General features: G+C 39.1%; 1 protein-coding gene across 2 annotated transcripts in view; it reads left to right on the forward strand.

Moving 5' to 3' along the window:
- The window catches only part of Pik3ca (phosphatidylinositol-4,5-bisphosphate 3-kinase catalytic subunit alpha), a 73,078-nt gene that overhangs the window by 46,164 nt on the left and 7,595 nt on the right, over positions 1–19,319 (forward strand). For both annotated transcript variants that reach the window (XR_003710750.1, XM_028762676.1), the window contains 13 exons: positions 660–905; positions 1,567–1,652; positions 3,685–3,790; positions 4,423–4,575; positions 4,659–4,793; positions 8,786–8,910; positions 10,316–10,397; positions 10,667–10,831; positions 11,018–11,121; positions 12,519–12,690; positions 14,816–14,922; positions 15,328–15,449; positions 16,894–16,972. Coding sequence is in view for 1 of the 2 variants with exons in the window: in XM_028762676.1 (XP_028618509.1) it covers positions 660–905; positions 1,567–1,652; positions 3,685–3,790; positions 4,423–4,575; positions 4,659–4,793; positions 8,786–8,910; positions 10,316–10,397; positions 10,667–10,831; positions 11,018–11,121; positions 12,519–12,690; positions 14,816–14,922; positions 15,328–15,449; positions 16,894–16,972 (1,682 nt within the window). In the remaining variant the exon portion in view is untranslated. The remainder of the gene's footprint in view (positions 1–659; positions 906–1,566; positions 1,653–3,684; positions 3,791–4,422; positions 4,576–4,658; positions 4,794–8,785; positions 8,911–10,315; positions 10,398–10,666; positions 10,832–11,017; positions 11,122–12,518; positions 12,691–14,815; positions 14,923–15,327; positions 15,450–16,893; positions 16,973–19,319) is intronic.

Below are 19,319 nucleotides of genomic sequence, written 5' to 3' on the forward strand. Positions count from 1 at the left end.
CAGGACAGCCAGGGCTACATAGAGAAACCCTGTCTTAAAAAAAAAAAAACAAAAACAAAACACCTCTGTTATTTTGATTCTTGTTTACTTATTATTTTTATTGTTTGGGGTTTTGTTTGTTCAAGTTAGGGTCTCATATAGCCCAGTCTGGCTTCAAGCTGGTTGTGTATCTAAGAATGACCTTAAACCTTCATCTTCCTCCATTTGATCCCCAGTGTAGGTAACCATACCAGTTTATATATGGGGCTTTATTGTTTCAGTTAAGTAACTGTTTCTCAGGAACTGCTTGGAGGGAGTAGGGTGGGGTTCGACCCTGAGAAAGGCTTAATTGTGAAGTTTGACATGTACTGTCAGGCTTACCAAAGGAAGCTGCTTTTTTCTCTTACAGTGATCGCTTCTGTTATTGTTGTAGTGTTTTGCAGTTAAGAGTAAAATAATAGTGTCAAAAGTTGTCCCTAATGTTTTATTGTATATAAATATATTCAGAGGTTCCAACTGCATTATAAATAAATAGTTACTATCAAGAGTGATCTATGTTTAATTTTTAAAGTCACCTTTGTAAATCAATGTGTAAATGATCATAATATTCCTACATGTTATTATAGGAATGAAGATCGTTATGCAAAGTGGTTCTTCCCTCACTCTGTGATCTCTTACAGTACATAAGAAGCTGTATAATGCTGGGGAGGATGCCCAACTTGATGCTTATGGCCAAGGAAAGCCTATACTCTCAGCTGCCGATTGATAGCTTCACAATGCCATCATACTCCAGGCGCATCTCCACAGCTACACCCTACATGAATGGAGAGACATCTACGAAATCCCTCTGGGTTATAAATAGCGCGCTCAGAATAAAAATTCTTTGTGCAACCTATGTAAATGTAAATATTCGAGACATTGATAAGGTAAGGCCAAGGGCTGATGTTTACTCTGTTTAAATCTTTTTTTTTTTTTTTAATCAGCCTCTTTTGAGCACAGTACAGGCTATTGACTAGAAAAACTCAGAAAATATAAACGATTCATGTAGTCTGTTTGAGTTATACCTGCCTTAACGTTCAGACAGCTATGACTTTGTCTATAATTAGAATACCCATAATTGTAGGCTTCTTAAAGTCAATTTTTTTTCAGAGTCTGTTTAGTAAAACAGTGATTGGAATTAAAGAGGGTCTTTTTATAGTCTTTATTTTATCCCATTAAGTTGAAATATTGACATCTCATAACAGAGCTTTTAATGTCTTTGTGAACTGTTCCTCTAGCTTCAGGAGTTTGAAGTAACACCTGATACCAGCTTATCTTGGAAAAGTGAAGGTCTCTGTATTTCATGCATAGTGCCACAGGCTTGTAGCTATGTTAACTTCATAGTGGTCAGAAGCTTCATCAGTTAATTGTAAAGCTGTACAAAGAAACCATCTGAACAGAACACTTCATGATTGTCTCATTTACATTGGTTCTGTTTAGTGTTCATATACCTATATATAAGTATATGTGTGTGTATTTATATAGTGTACATGTATGTATATATATATACACATGTATATAGTGTATATTTTTCTTTCTTTCTTTTAGATCTATGTTCGAACAGGTATCTACCATGGAGGAGAACCCTTATGTGGCATTGTGAACACTCAAAGAGTACCTTGTTCCAATCCTAGGTAAGAGGGTGTTTAGATATATTTCATGTCATTAACTTTATAAAAGTTATCTGCATTTCCATTATTTACATACAGTACATAAGGACTTTTTGTGACTGGCTTCTTTCTTTCCATTGTTTCAAGGTCAAAGTTTTGTTCTTGATTCAAGACCTTAACTTTAAGGCATTCTCCTTCAAATGACTCCCAGGAATTAGGAATTCAGTTAGAGGGTCTTTGAGAAAAAACAGTCTACTTTGGGAAAGCGGGTTTGCTGAGCATCCTGGGATTCATTCTTGCTTCACCCTTGGATTCATTCCTGCTTAGGCGTGCTGAGGAAGTGGAATGTGGTTCAGAGCTTGCAGACCTCCTGTTTCTTTGTCTTTCTTGTGAGAGATTTTTGAAGATAAGACTCAACCCCCTGACTGAAGATGGCCTTTATAGAATGCAGTAGAGCTAAGTAGTGAGACCTCAAAGGAATTCCACAACAAAGTTAGACTGAGTTCTGACAGTCAAAAGAAGAAAAGACAGTCTATTACATGGCCAGAATTGACGAGTGTCCCAGAGCTTAGAACAAGTTCAGAGTGACAGTCCCTTGTTTGTCAGGGTGAGGAGAGGCAGTTGTCATCTTACCTGAGCCTATAGGTCAATCAGGGCGTCATTGAGGGTAGATGGTACACTTGACAACAGTTTCATATCCTATTCATAGCCCTTGTTTGCTAGAGTAGGAGGTGGGCTGGTTGTAGGAAATTTAAACAAATAAACAGTATTTTGAGGAACCAAACCAAAGAATTCCAGGAGCCCCAAGCACAGGGACCCCTGGTTGTTTCAAAACCAAGAGTAACACTTTAGAAAAGAAGTAAGATTTGATAGTACTTGTTACTATATTGACATTTAGAAAAATAAAGTGACTATTAAGCCTTCTGGCTTTTACTACCTGTGGGAGGAGATCAGGAGTTGAGCTGCATCTCTAGCCACATAGTTGCTTAGACCCAGCCTGTGCCTCACCGACAGGCACCCTGACCAAACAACCAAGTTATAAAAGTCTTTACACACAGAGTTTCTAGTTAGGACTGGAGAGAAGGCTCAGCAGCAGTCTTCTTCCTAAGGACCCAAATTCAATTTCCAGCATTCCCAATGGGCAGCTCATAACCACCTATAACTCCAGTTTCAGGGGATCCATCACCCTCTTCTGGCCTTTGCAGGCACCTGTACTCATCTATAAACACAGCACACACAAATAATAAAAACTTACCTTTAAAAAATTATCTTTTTTTTTTAAACTAGAGGTTTAATCCCTGGGGTAGTAATGAAAATGTCAGTAAATTCTTTAACTTTCTGCATTTATAAAAATAAAAATAAAAATCAGAAATTAATATGAAATTATTGGAAAGATAGGAGAGTAGACTTGGAAAAATGTTAAGATTTTATTTGTTTTATTTTATTTTATTTATTATTTTCTGTGTTTGCCTGAATGTATGTGTCTAGTACCCTGGCTTATGCAACTTTATTTCAGTTGTTGGATTTGGGTTGTTTGCTGTTGGAGGATATTATGAATAGCTAAATTAGCAGTCTCTGGATAACACATTGCTATGTTTTGTTCACAATAGAGCTGGGTCATAGGGTATACATCTGTTAATTTTCGAAGGCTTTCCAGTTTCCATTTGGTTGTAACAAATGATGTACTTAGTCCTAGTGCATTTTTTGCCACCTGTCCTTTGCCTTGTAGAGTGTCATCCTTGAGGTATGACTAATAATACTGACTCAGACACCACCTCCATACCCACCCCAACTTTCTGAGACAGGGCCTCACTATGTAGTTATGGCTGACCTGGAACTTGCTATGTAGGTCAGGATGGCTTCAGATTCACAGCATACCTTCACCTTGTGAGTGCTTGGATAAAGGTGTAAGCCTCTACCTCCAACTTTTTCTCATTTTAATACAGTTCTGAAGTGTGTCTTTGTTTGCTTGTCATTTGCCTTGTCTTTAGTGTTGATGCATTATGGAGCTATGTGTGCACTCAGGATAAAGCTTTGTCTTGTCAATTTCCTATAGGTGGAATGAATGGCTGAATTATGATATATACATTCCTGATCTTCCTCGTGCTGCGCGCCTTTGCCTTTCAATCTGCTCTGTTAAAGGCCGAAAGGGTGCTAAGGAGGTAAAGCATCTCATGTTAAATAACCAACTGTGGCTTTCTCCAAAATCCCAGTGCTTCTGATTCAAAGTTACTCACAAAATGGGCAGGTTTTATTTTCCCTTTTTTGTTTGTTTGTTTGTTTGTTTGTTGTTTTAGCCTAGTCCTGTCATGTATGTAACCCAGGGTTCCCTTGAACACAGTTTTTCTTCTTAGCCTCTCAAGTATGGCTGGTAGGCATGTGCCACCATAGTGCATTTTTTGTTTGTTTGTTTTTGTTTTAGTAAAATATTTATTGACTAAAGCCCTGGGAGATATTAGTGACTTTCTCATTTAAGAGTACACTGGGAGAGCCTGAGAAGTCCGTTTCTGATGAATAAGTACATCATGAGTTCATGTTAGTATAATTTGTTAACCACGCTGAGTGACTTCTGGAGTGACCACGCCTCACTCAGGCTGCTTCACATGTCCTTTTGAAAATAGAGAGAAAACACGCCAGAAAACCTTTTAGTTTTGAAAAGCCAATATGGCTTTCGTAGACTTTGTGTTCCTTTGGTTATAGAGATGACTGTTTAATTCTCCTCCCAAGAAGAAGCATATTTGGAAATGTGTGATTTTATTCACAGAATCATGAATATTTTCTTTGTTTCATTAAGGAGCACTGTCCGTTGGCCTGGGGAAACATAAACTTGTTTGATTATACAGACACCCTAGTGTCGGGAAAAATGGCTTTGAATCTCTGGCCTGTACCACATGGGTTAGAAGATCTGCTGAACCCTATTGGTGTTACTGGGTCAAATCCAAATAAAGTAAGCTTTTTATTATCAGAAATTAGTTTGTTTATGACAGCTAAGCATAATATATACTCAAGAACCTGTGTTCTCTATTATAGGAAACTCCATGCTTGGAGTTGGAGTTTGATTGGTTCAGCAGTGTGGTGAAGTTTCCAGACATGTCTGTGATTGAGGAGCATGCCAATTGGTCTGTGTCTCGAGAAGCTGGATTCAGTTACTCTCATACAGGACTGGTGAGGACACCCTGAGCTTCTTATGTCTCGGCAGTAGTGTCACACAACAGGGGTTGTGTGGCTCAGTCGTCCTGGTGTGGATACTGTTGAGCTCTGTTGTAGAACTTGAGTAAAGAACATTTTCTATATCCTCTATTCCACCTGCACCTGTTTCTTCTTGCTTTATTTGAAGCCCTGTTAGATGCCACTGTGTATACAGCATTAGTGTAGATGCTATAATGAAGTTGTGGATACATACAGCACGGTATGGTGAGGGCACAGAGGTGGGAGAATAACTGAGGTGGGTAGGCTGACCTGGTGGATATCAAGCCCAGAAAAAAACCTCTGCGTTAGTACCTGGAGTTGAGGCTAGTGTATAAGCATGAGGTGAACTTTGAGGCAGCAGAAACAACTCTTCAGCACACCACAATAGTCCAAGTCTCCAGAGACAGTATAACTGTTCACCTTGTTGTCTAAGCTTGAGCACCAGAGTTAGTCAAATCAAGAACCACTAACTAAGCTTGCTGACTAATATTGAGCCGAGGTTGTAAGATGAGCCTGGTCAGGCATAGCGATAGCAGTGAATACGAGCTCCTTTCCCAGGACACCTTGACAGATAGCTTAAACCAATGGTCTTCCTGTGGACACAGTGCGAAAACAAACCAACATAAACTAAAAGCATTTCTTCTTGGAGCAATGGTAATACTTTGTAAGGGTTGAGATTTTGTAAATTATAGTGTGTTTTATTTATTTTTATAGAATATAGAGAACACTTTGGTTTGCCATTTAGATATATAAGAAATGTTTCTAAGTGTAAGAAAATTATGGAACTTTGGTCTTCCTAGAAGGCACTTTTCTATTTCATTCCTTCCATGCCAGGGAAGGCTAACAAAATACAAAGTTGTAGAGGAGGAGGGTATAATAGCCTGGAGAGTACAGCAGTACACAGTAGTCAGTAGTAACATCTTCAAGAAGAGTGTAAAGATTTATGAGTCTGCAAATACCAGGTTTATAAAGCTCGGTTCTTTTTTTTCCCATTTGTGATGTTCTTAGACTTTAATTAGACAGATTTTCTCGCTTTCCTTCCTTGGGAAAATCATAGGACTGTGGGTATCAGTGTTTCTCAGGCTGAGTCTACACTGAATGCCAAGTGCATCCTGGTTGTAGATTACGCTGTGTGTGGCAGGATGCTGAGCCATATCTGTGGCCTCTGAACCACTAGCACCAAACTGACGATCAAAAACCTCTCCAGAAATAACCAAAAGTCCATGGAAGACAGGGAAAGTCACCCCCATCTCAGAACTGCAGCTTCAGACTCTGGTGGTGAGACTTGTCTTGTAAGTGCATTGTCAAACAGTATATCCTCAGTAGAATAAAATGAGTGACAGACAATAATTGTATTTATATAAGTCAGTAGTTGAATAAGGGTGATTCAATCTCTATATTTTGTGTCAAAAACTCTATCCCCTATGTGGTATTGCTTTCACTACTGTAGCATATATTGAGAAAAACAAGGAAGTTAGGCTAAAAAGATGGCTTGCCAGATTAGAACACTTGTTCTTGCAGAGGACCCATATTATATTCATATTTGATATATATGTGTGTGATATATACATATATATATCTTGACTCACAGCCATCCAGTTCTAGGTGATCCATTGCCTTTGTCTGACCTCTGCAGGCATAAGACATGTACGCAGATCACAGATATACATTCATAAATGTAAAATAATTTTTAAAAAAATGTAAACCAGAAAATCGAGGAAGGGAAGACATATTTTTGGCTCATGTTTAGGGATCTTTGTGCTTCATGGTGGTGCTCCAGGTGGATGCTGGGAAGGGAACAGAGGAGGCCTAAACACGGGCTTCCTTCTTCCCTTTGTTCTGTTACCTCAAGGTAGGCTTTCCTCCTCCTCCTCCTCCTCCTCTTCTTCCTCTTCCTCCTCCTCTTCTTCTTCCTCCTCCTCCTCCTCCTCCTCCTCTTCCTCCTCCTCCTCCCTCATCCTCTAGAGTTTCTCACAGCTATAGTGTGCTTTACTAACAGAGCTTTGCTCAGTCTAGTCATGTTAGGCATACAAACTGAGCACCACACTGTTTGACATCAAACTTTCCTCCATACATTTCTAAATGACGAAATGCGGAAGGCAGATGTATATACATAGACCTGTGAAAGTAAAATAGTGATGAAGTCTTTCCTTGATCACGTGACTTGTAAATATAAATGAAATGATTTATAATGAAATGGTGAAATAATTAAAATGAAAATGATTTATAGTTGTTGAGCATGAAAAAATGGCCATCTTGATGTCTTCAGCAAAAGTATGTGTCATCAGTGTCAAACAGTGTGTTATGACAGTGTTATTTACAGTTTGACAAAGATATTTCAAGATGAGGTACATGTGAGAAAACACTAAGTTTATTATGCTTAGATTTTCATTAAAATACGTAGTACTATTGTTTTTCCTGATTTTCTGTAAATTATTTCATATTAACATATAAACATTTTAAAAATACAGAAGCAGATGGAGTCTGTGCTTGCTCATGATAATTAGTAATGATTTAAGACAACAAGTTTCTGCTCTAGACCCATGTAGTAGCCTCCTAACTGATTTCTCTCTCTCTCTCTCTCTCTCTCTCTCTCTCTCTCTCTCTCTCTCTCTCTCTTTTTTTTTTGGAGCAGCTGCAAAAGGCGTCATGAAACATTAGATCAAACCATGGCATTCATCCCCTAGGTAGCTCTCAGTAAAACACTTGTCAGTCTAAGCTGCCAGGTCACATGCTGTACCCCCGTCCCTCCTCCTCTGCTGTCTCTGTCCTCTTATCCACTGGCCGTTGCTCTCCCTCGCTTTCATCTGCTTTCTCCATTGGACTAGACTTACTGTTTAGAAACTCTGCAATTAGAGTAGGTGCAATGAGTATGAGCTGCTTTGTAATACAAACAGCAAGAATGAAGCAGGGCACAGAACAGACTTAAAAGTACTTGTTCTGTGATTATGTTCACTTAGAACTTCCTCATCCTGTTATATAACTTCAGGATGCATCAGTACATAAAGACCACTAACAAGGAAGACTTCTTTGACTTGTACTGTTCTAAAAGGCTAGAAAATGATACCAGTTTTGAAGAATATACTAATAAGCATCTGTAATCACTGTTCCGATGACCTATTATATATATCTTTGTTTTTTGTAGTGGTGGGAGGTGGGTGTGCATGCCCCAACTTACATGTGGAGCTCAGAGATAGCTGTGTGGAGTAGGTTTCTCCTTCTACCATGTGAGTCCCAGGGATCAAACCCACTCAGGTTGTCGGGCTCGGCAGCAAGCATCTAATCAGTGTGCTGTCTCTTGGGCCCTCTTGGTTTGGTTTGGTTTGGTTTCATTGTTTTGTTTCATTACATGGTAATACTCAGAGATTATTTAGGGTGTTTGTTATTCAAAGACTTGGAGGCAAATAGTATGTATTTAAAGAGAATAAATCTATTTCCTGGGATTACATAGTAAGTTTGTTACTTTTTATTTAGTTCCTTAATGTTGAAATGCACAGTGCGTTAATGAGTGAGCTCATCTTTTCATCTTCCTTAATTTACATTTAAAGTTAAAAGCTTGCCAACAGTTACGAGGATGATTTAGCAAGGAACATGAAAGGATGTGCATTTTTATTTTAGTATGCTACTACTCTTTACTCTCTTCTGTCACAAGCATTATCAGGCTATAGTTAGTGGATGGTAAGAAGAGCTTCATCAGGGAGAGAAAGAGGCTGGCTTCCTTCCCCTTCACCCCAGTCTAGGCTGGAGTCACTGTTCTACTGCTTGGTGGTGATAATAGCCACATACCTGCATCTGTTCTACAGATACTAGTTTAAATTAGTTCAGTGAGAATAACAGATTGTTTTATAATAGTTAATAAGGTATGTGAGGTTTATTAAACATCAGTTTGCTTTTTTAAATATGTATTCATGAATCTCAGGGGAAATCCATGGCAGAGAAATCATATAAAATTATACTTTATTTTACAGAGTAACAGACTAGCTAGAGACAATGAGTTAAGAGAAAATGACAAGGAACAGCTCCGAGCACTTTGCACCCGGGACCCACTGTCTGAAATCACTGAGCAAGAGAAAGACTTCCTATGGAGCCACAGGCAAGTGTGGGGAGTGAGGCTCTCATGGGACCTTATTCCTGTCAGGGGACCTGTGTGAGTGACCCAGCACACCATTTGGTTGTTGTTTTGGAGGTCGAGTCTCTCACTATATCATCCAGGTTAGTCTTGAGCTCAGTGTATAGCCAGGCTGCCTCTCCTGGAAACCCTCCAGCTCAGCCTCCTGACTGATGCGGGGTTACAGATGTGCTCCAGCACACCTGGCTTGTTTTTAATCATACTTTTACTATACTTAGTAGAGTAAGTAGGGCGTAGCTTAAATGTTATTTTCTTTATTGATGGTGACCTTTTCAAAAGTATGGACACAGTTATTTCTTCCTAGAAAAACATTCTATGTTGATACTTAAACATTTAAAAGTTGTTTTTTGGTTTGTTTGTTGGTTTGTTTTTATTTTTGTTGGGCATGGTTTCAGCCCAAACTGGCCTTGAACTGTAGTTGAAGATGACTTTGAGCTTATGATTCTCCTGCCTCTACCTCCTAAGTACTAGAATTGCAGGCATGTGTCCCCATACCTGGTTTACAAGGTGGTGTAAATTGGGATGAAACCCAGGGCCTCATGCATGCTAGGCAAACACGTTACCAACCTAGATACATCCACATCCCCAAGCTTTTAAAAAAGAAAACGTTTTAAATTGATGGTAGTGATTTAATCTACAGCCTTTTACGAGCTAAGCACATACTCTGCTACTAAGTTGTAACCCCAGACTGACAATTTTTTGAAATGTGAAGTTCACAATGCGTACACTTGTGCATGTTAGACCTGTTCTTCATGGCTTTGTTGGCTTATATTTTTCCTTATGGAAGAAACAATCCTACTGGTACTTGAGACACTGGTGCATTTTTTTCTTTTTTACATTGTACTTATTATTGCGGGGCGGGGGTCCCATATGACACAGTGTGCATGTAGAGACTGGAGGACAGTCTGCAGGAGTCAGCTCCCCTCCCAGGGTTCTCACATGTCAGGCTTGGTGGGAGGGAAGCACCTTTACTCGGCTGTCTCACCAGCTCCCTGTACTGTTGCATCTAACCAAAGGACTTGCAGTTCACATTCTATAGAGAATCTTTGAAGCATCGATCTTGTCCAGTAAGCTCATGACGTTCACAGACGTGAACTATTTGAGTGGCTGAAGAGCAGAGTAACGTAGATATAATTGTTCTTAACTGTCAACTCACCTTCATCCTCCACTGAATCCTTTGTCTTTACCATTTTAACTGTATCTGCAAAGATATGCAGATATATGTACAACATAGTCTTCAACGAAAGTTTGGGTTTTCATATAGGCTAGTAGTAATAGTAAGCTGAGAACTTGATACGGATGTGTGGTGGGGAATAAGACGTTAGTCCTTCTTCACATGACACCATGGCCTTTATCTTCTCCCCAACAGACACTACTGTGTAACTATTCCTGAAATCCTACCCAAATTGCTTCTGTCTGTCAAGTGGAATTCCAGAGATGAAGTGGCCCAGGTGAGATTATTTAAGAGCTCTTGCTCAGAACCCATGTGTTGCTTAAATCAACCCTCAGAAAATCTGCATCAATTTAGAGGAAAAATAGACTATAAGTTATTACAATGACATAATTAAGAAAACACCAGTCATAATCATTTTCATATATAAAACCAATTGAAAAATATAAAGCAAATTTTAAGATACTTCAATTAAGCTAAGTTTAAAAGAGATGTTTAAACAGTGTTTTAGATTTTAACATACAGTTTACTCTCATTCTCTGTTCATAGATGTACTGCTTAGTAAAAGATTGGCCTCCAATCAAACCAGAGCAAGCCATGGAACTCCTGGACTGTAACTATCCAGATCCTATGGTTCGGAGTTTTGCCGTTCGGTGCTTGGAAAAATACTTAACAGATGACAAACTTTCTCAGTACCTCATTCAGCTTGTACAGGTAAGACACCAGAAACTGAAATGCTTTGCTTCACCTCCAGACAGCTTATCAAAGTAGCAGCATTAGTTTTATGCTGTTTAAAAATCCATTTATTGCTTTTTGTGTAGAGTTTTTTCTTTAAGTCCGGCCATAGAGAAATGGGCCTGATTCATCTGAATTTTTGTTGCTTTTCTTCTGATTCCTCAGGTCTTAAAATATGAACAGTATTTGGATAACCTGCTTGTGAGATTTTTACTCAAGAAAGCATTGACAAATCAAAGGATTGGCCATTTTTTCTTTTGGCATTTAAAGTAAGTCAGATTATTTCCCTACCAAGTTTCTTAGATATATATAACTCACTTCCCTAGTAAGTGCATGAGTCTTGCTGCTGTGTCTGTCTGGAAAACTGCTCTATGCTGCAGGCCTGTTGCACAGTTAGTTCTTTTTTTTTTTTTTTTTGGAATTAAATGACCAACATAAGTCAGAACTGAATTTTGTGTGGTTAAAACAAATATTTTTGAAGGATTTACTTCTATTTTGAGCCAAGTAAAATTTGCCAGATGCAAATTAATGTTGTGATAGGTTCACTGTATACATAGATAACATTGTCCCAAAACATAGATAACATTGTCCCAAAATAAAATCTTACCTACGAATTCAAAATAATAATGGCAAATTACCAGGTTTCTTGTTAGAAAATAAGCTAAGGCAGGAGGATTACAACTACCAGGCCAGCTTGTGCTTCATAAAGAGATGCTGCTCTGTGTGTGTGTGTGTGTGTGTGTGTGTGTGTGTGTGTGTGTGTGTTTGCACAAGCACACGGTGAGATGAACAAGGAAAACAACTTTTGGAGGAGTGCTATAGTACTCAGAGTTGTCACAAACCACCTAGAGTACAAGAAATTTAGAAACAGGTTTGTGTCTAGTGTAGCTTTGTTTTTTGTAATTTTTGTTTGTTTTTTAGTTAAAGTTGGTATTTAGAGAAGATATGTTTAAAATAAACGTAGAGGCAGTTGGGAAAATGTAAACATGCTTTCAGGAGACTTGAAAAACTCAGTGAGCTTTTTACCTGCCTCAGTTTACTTTATTATTCTCCTTTTCTACTTGCTTCTTTTGTATTTTACATTGAGATTAATGAATGAAAAGTAGCTAAAATAAAGCCTAAATCAGTAAAATACCTAGTTTGTTATTAAATTTACACAGCCAAGACCTACCTGAAATACTTGGTTATTTTCTTCTAAATTGGTAGGTTTTTAAATATTGTGTTATTGATTAAAGCATGTATTGGACTAGAAAAATTTTTTTCTGTCTTTTGAGAAAGCATATATGCTAATTTAAGACTAGATATAGGTCAGTACCTGAATTAGAATAAAAGCCAAGCTCACCACCTGTCTCCATGTATTTGCTATTCTGCACACCCTCTTAATCAAGATTACAGTTTTGCTTTATCCAGACACTTAAAAAACAAACAAACAAAACTACTTGTAGGGCTGGAGAGAGAGCTCAGGGATTAGACTTCTCTCCCAGAGGACCTGAGTTGACTTCACAGTGCTCACAGGACAGCTCACAATCATCCAGCACTCTTCTGGTTTCCACAGGTACTGAGTAGACATGGTACACAGGTGTAAGGGTAGGCAAGCACCCATGTACATAAAACAAGCAAAACAAAGACTTACATGCACACAGATAAAGTTTGCCTATTCCTTTAGGTCTGAGATGCACAATAAGACCGTCAGTCAGAGGTTTGGCCTGCTGTTAGAGTCCTACTGCCGTGCCTGTGGGATGTACCTGAAGCATCTGAACAGACAAGTGGAGGCCATGGAGAAGCTCATCAACCTAACTGACATCCTCAAGCAGGAGAAGAAGGATGAGACACAAAAGGTGTGTGAATGGCTCTCCCATTGGTTTTGTAGACTTCCCTTGTGCACATAGAGTGTAGTTCTTAACAATTCAGATTTGAGTTCTACTGCCTGCCAGTTGTGTGGTAGACATCTTATGCAGGCTTCTAGGACTCATTTTCTTAAAATGTAAAATAAAAAGAATACTTAAAACATAGAGTGCTTGTGAGAAAGAAGCTAATCACATGACAGGCAGAAGCACTTGTCACCTCCTTTGAGCATAAGGGGTGCCCACTATGTGCCTGTTTTATATAGCTGTAAGAAATTAAAATGATTCCTCTCTTATTTATAATGTTGATAATGATTCTGAAAATAAGTAGAAGTGACTTTAACTGGACTCAGTAAACACTTGTCATACTCAGGGTCCTCAGGACCTTTCACTGTCTTCTCTCATTACTACCAGCTACAAAGCAGGCATTGCCTCCTCTCTGGTGAAATAGCAGAATCCATTCACCAACAAGTCCCAATACCCAAAGAACATAAATTAGCAGTACAGAGTCAGTTTTTTCCTGACATCTATATTAGTAATACTGGAAAGAAAAACAACTTTTTAAAAGTTGATGCAATCAAGCTAAAAGAAAGTTAATTATTAATTTAGAGGCCTTAAAATATATGATTGAGGGCCAGGCGGTGGTGGCGCATGCCTTTAATCCCAGCACTTGGGAGGCAGAGGCAGGTGGATTTCTGAGTTCAAGAGTTCGAGGCCAGCCTGGTCTACAGAGGGAGTTCCAGGACAGCCAGGGCTACACAGAGAAACCCTGTCTTCAAAAACCAAAAAATATAAATAAATAAATATATATATATATATATATATATATATATATATATATATATGATTGAATTGACTCTTTGAAAGTGCAATATATAAATTCAAATAGAGATATATGAAACAGATCAGGGTATAGCTGTTGATGGTGCAGGAATGGCATGCACAAGTTCAGTCCCAGCAGCACATAAACCAGAATTTGGTGTAGTGTCTTTTGTGGTACATGTAAATGAGTAAGTAAGTAAATGTAAAAAGAAAGATTAGAAAAGAATTGTACTACTTATGACGACGTGGTGATCCTGGGCAACATGGCACTGCTTTGAAATTTAGGGAAAAAATATTTATATTGCAGGAGCTTTGGAAAGATAATTTTCTAAGCATGTATTCTGTTTTCTAGTCTACATATTATATGATGACTCTTGTACTGTGGCTTCATTAAGAAAGAGGGGTTCATGACTCAACTCATTGGCAGCCTGAATGAGACTATGGTGAGGACCTGAAGTCACACTCAGTTCCTGTGGATAGCTTTGTGTTTATAGTAGTATGGAGGGCCCTGTGCTAGCATACCTTAACTCAAAAGAGCTGCCTAGTCTGGTGATGAGAATGTCACTTAATAGAGAGAAGTGGGGACCCTCACTCTTCAGATTTCAGGGAGAGAACTGTGTATTCCTACCCCCAACCTCTTGTCCCAGCACATTTTTTTATTTTTAATAAATTAACATTTCCTTTAAACATGTCAGATACTTCTTGATAGTTCTGAATAAATAGATCTGCACAGTATAAACTGCATGGAGTGTGAGATTCTCTACAGCAAGTGCTTTTCCAGATTTTTCCATCCTCATTCTTTTTTACCTGTGTAAATGTTTGAAGTTTTCTAACAAGCCTAAAAGTAAGAGTATTAAGCTCAGATCTAAAGTAGCCTGGTCTTTCCTTGTCTTCAAATAAGGACCAGCAGACTTTCTCAATACAGTGCCAGAAGTCAATACTTGACTTTTTCAGACCACGTAGTCTAGCCTTACATGCTGAACTCAGCTGTGAAAGCAACAGTAAAAATGTGGCAGGGCAGGGTTTTAATGCATGTTCATTTATGAAAGCCACGGCTGGTCAGCAAGCAGTACTTGAGAAACTGCTTAGAGACTTGTCAGCCAGCAGAGCTTCCAGAACCATGCTCCCATCCTGGCCCCTCCCCAACAATACTACTCCAGTCACGGACTTCCCAGTCAGCAGAGTTGGCCTGGCCCAAGGAACAGAAGCACAGATCACTGCTGCAGTGTCAAAGGAAGCAGCAGCTACTTTTCCCTTATGAACTGCACTTCTCATTCGAGCTGTGCTTTGTTATCAGGTACAGATGAAGTTTTTGGTTGAACAGATGAGACAGCCAGATTTCATGGATGCTTTGCAGGGTTTTCTGTCCCCTCTAAATCCTGCTCATCAACTAGGAAACCTCAGGTAAGATTAATGCCCTTTGTTGATATGTTTTAGTAAGTGTTTTTCCACATAAGTCTTAACAAAAATCCAACCCTCCAATTCTTATAAAATAGCAATAGTAAAATAGCTTTAAACTAGAGCTACATTTATTTAGTTTCTGCTACATTGATAATAGTTTAAATCTTTCTGTGGTTAGAAGTTCTGATATCATAGACAAGTTAGGAATGTTCTGTATAAAACCAGTTACATATTCTTAGATTGGCTGAAAATTTATATAAACATTTTAAGATTAATTTTTATTGTTTTTTAAAAACTTAATTCTTATAATACTTCAAAAGGTTATATTGTGTGTGCATTTTAAATAAATCCAAAGACCAAAAGTATAAAATGTTAAGGTGCCTGGTAAAGTCTTCATCTATTTTACAGGCTTGAAGAGTGTCGAATTATGTCCTCTGCAAAAAGGCCACTGTGGTTGAATTGGGAGAACCCAGACATCATGTCAGAGCTACTGTTTCAGAACAATGAGATCATCTTTAAAAATGGCGACGGTGAGGAGAGCACAGTGAGCTCATGTTATGTGCATGTTGCTGTCCTTATACACAGGATATTTATGAACCATGGTGACCTTGTAACCATTTAAGGAGTGCTGTATAAAATCTAGAATATTTTACAGTATGTGAAGGAGTTTGGGGAATTGGGATATTATGCTTTAATATCCAGAGATATTAAAGGTCCGGAGAGAAGAGTAGGCACATGCAGACACTTCTCAGTTCCCCTCATCTGCCTTGAAGGTTGACCCTCCTGCCATAGGGAACTCACTTGTTCGGAATCTTAGCAACCAGGTGAGATAACTGAAAGTTGACTCCTATAATTCTGAATCTAGTACTCACCTCCATCCCCACCCAGGGAGTGTTCATAAGTAGGAAAGCAAAAGTAGCAAGTCTCTGCCCTTATTCATTCCTGGGTCAGACTGTGAATTAAATTGACAGAAGCTAGACAAGCGGGAGAAAAAAGTGTGTGTGTGTGGGGGGGGGGGTGCTCTTAAGAAATCACCCAGAATATGAGACTCCAAAGAAAGGCCAAAGCTGGTCCGTCCTCTTCAGCTATATTGGGGCTGTGAAAGGCTGACAAAACAGGAGGGGAATGGTCAGAACTAAGATGAGTAAAGGTGGTCTTAACACCACACTGAAACAATCTCTCCTACAGAGTTGTTTGAGCTGGACATAGAGGCACACAGCCGTAGTCACAGCACTTGGGAAATGAAGGCAGGAAGCTACATAGCAAACTGAAAGCCAGCCTGGGCTACGTGAGACTCTGTTTCAAAAAAAACTATCTCAGAGACGTCTTTAAATTGGTGACAGTCAGGACCTGATCTCAACCTCCAGTTGACTGTCAACCTAGTATCAGCCTTCCCCAATTGAGCTGAAAGTTGATTTCCTTCAGAATCAGGAGCCTTGGAATCATAGTCTGCCTTGGCTTACTTCCTGTATGCAAGGCTGGTTTATGTAGCATCTATTCCTTAAGCATCTATATACTGGACCCTAGGACGAGGGCCGAGTCTGCCCTCTTATAGCTTAAAGTTCAGATGAAGACTTTTCAACATCTAATTCCAAAAGTGACAGAACCATGAGACAGAGAATACAGTCTTCTGAGAGACTAGGGCATTTATGTAGAGAACGGGCTGCAGGAAGAGGGGGTGCTTACTAGTGGCCTGTAAGAAGAACAAACTCAACAGTGAGTGCTGTTGGCCCTGGGATTGCATTGTGACCAAATTTAGATTCCATTCTTCATAAAGGTAAATATTTTAAATAGACTTGGAACTGTTTGAAATATCTTGTTACCCAGATGATTGTGAAAATATTTTAGAAGTGGATTAAAAAATTAAAGCACGGTTATCTTATGAATTATCTTGAAGACTGAATACAGTTCTTTATTTCTATCTGAAAACAATGGTGCTATGGTGCTAAGTGGTGATGTGTATTTGAATTTCAGACTTACGCCAAGATATGTTAACCCTTCAGATCATCCGAATCATGGAGAACATCTGGCAAAACCAAGGCCTTGACCTTCGGTAGGTAATCTGAGCATGGGTTGAAACTTAACTTAAGAGAATTAACTAAAGTCTTATGGTAGAAGCCTCTAGAATCCTATATTAAAAATGTTTGCAAATACCCCCCCCCAAAAAAAAAAGCACAGTTGACTAGGAGGAGGCACTTTTGGCTGCCTTGTCCTTTTTCTCTTGCTTGGCCCAGTAGCTGTGGATACTCATCTAAGTGAAAAGCCTTAAGGCTGCCCATCCCTGGAGCCATCACCATTAGGATTAGAATGGACCCAGTAGTTAGGAAGTGCTTGCTGTTCTTGCAGAGGAGCAGAGGTTGTTTGGGAGTTGGAACCACATTGGGTGGTTTACATCTGCCAATGACTCCAACTCTAGGGGCTCCAGCACCCTCTTTGGACCCCCACAGGTCCCATACATATATGTGCATGCATACATACATACATACATTCATACATTCATACACATACACACAAATTTAAAAATATTTTTCAGAAATAAGCTTCATCATAGAAATTTAGTAATTCTAAAGCTACCTTTTGTCAATTTCTAGCAAAACTTAGGAAAGCAATTGAAGTTTTTATCAGTTTCTTTGTTCTCTCCAGTTTTTTGTGATCATCTGTATTCTCTCCCCTCTAACTTTACAGAATGTTCTGTGCTCTCATAGTCATTGTTTCTGGTGCTTTTGAAACCTCAAAGCCTACACCTGGTGACACACTTCCTCCAACAAGGCTACACCTCCTATTCCTTCCCAAGTAGTTCATCAACTGGGGATTAAGTGTGCAAATAAATGAGTCTCAGGGCCCTGTTCCTTCAGAGTAGCACACTCCACTCACTGGTCTCCATAGGCTGTAGCTCTGTCAGAGAGCAGAATACACTCTGCAGAAGTTAGTTAGTCCCACTGCAGCTGTTGCTGTAGTCTCTCACCATCTTAACTGTTTAAGTCCAAAGGCTCTTCTAAGACCCAAGGCAATTTCTTAACTGTAATCCCCTGTGAAATCAAAGCAATTTGCATACTTTCAACATACAATTGTACAGAGTATACATATCATTCTAAAAGGAAGAAAAGAGAGCACAGTGAGGAAAAACTAGACCAAAGCAAGACTAAAACCCAAAGAGCAAACTCCACGTTGCGCATTTCCATGTCTGATGTCAAAGCTGTCTTCAGATCTCCAATTCCCTTCAGCTGTGTTGAACACAGAAGAAGAGTGCTCCAGAGCTATGCACCTGTCAGCCATGGCCCTACCTTGACTGCACGCACTGGGTGTCTCTTTAATATTCAGTACAAAATAAACATACCTAGAACCACTTCAGCCATATCCACAAATGCAGTTAGACCACAGAAGAGCATTTATGGATGTAAGTTGTAGAACTAGGTGCTTTTTCATGGAACACCAGTTTTACTTTAAAAACAAACTAACCAAAAAAAAAAACAAAAAACAAAAAACCGGCAGTGGTGGCACACGCCTTTAGTCCCAGCACTTGGGAGGCAGAGGCAGGTAGATTTCTGAGTTCGAAGCTAGCCTGGTCTACAGAGTGAGTTCCAGGACAGCCAGGGCTACACAGAGAAACCCTGTCTTGAAAAACCAAAAAAAAAAAAAAAAAAAAAACCCTAACCGATCAAGTGTAGAGACTTTGCCTATAAGCCCTGCAGTCAGAATACTAAGGCAGACAAATCCAGAGTTCAGGCCAACCTGGACTATCTAAAAGTCCAAGGCCATCCTGGACATAGCAAATCCCTGTTCCAAAAATACCAAAACTTAAACGTCTAATAGACAAGCCATACTTTAGTCAGGCCAATTTTTTTTTTTTTTTGGTTTTTGGCTGTCCTGGAACTCACTCTGTAGACCAGGCTGGCTTCGAACTCAGAAATCCGCCTGCCTCTGCCTCTCAAGTGCTGGGATTAAAGGCGTGTGCCACCACTGCCTGGCTAGTCAGGCTATTTTTGACAGGTGTTTTCTTTGAAAATAAGCACCCTTCATGTGTCTTTTAAAGGAGAACAACTATGGCAGTTTTGTTGCCAGTAATAAAATTTGAATTTCTGAGGGAATATTAGAATTGTGAAAACACTATTCCCCAGCTTAGACTTTCTAAATGAGATTAGTGGTAGCATCTACATTTGTGGCTGGACATGATGTGCACACCTGTACTTCCATACTTGAGTCAGAGGCAGGAGGATTGGCAGGAGGTGAACGTGGATACCAGGCTAGCCAAGGCTGCATATCAAGACCAAATCAAGAAAATATATATTTTTATCTTTTATTATGTCATAATAAAAAATAAGTTTAGAAAATTTATAAAACTCACAAGCCAGAGTATCTTCTAAATGAATAGTATAGGAACCCATAATGTCCTTAATGTT

The sequence above is a fragment of the Grammomys surdaster genome, unplaced genomic scaffold, assembly GCF_004785775.1.
Source record: "Grammomys surdaster isolate TR1022 unplaced genomic scaffold, NIH_TR_1.0 62, whole genome shotgun sequence".
In the NCBI taxonomy this organism is placed as follows: Eukaryota; Metazoa; Chordata; class Mammalia; order Rodentia; family Muridae; genus Grammomys; species Grammomys surdaster.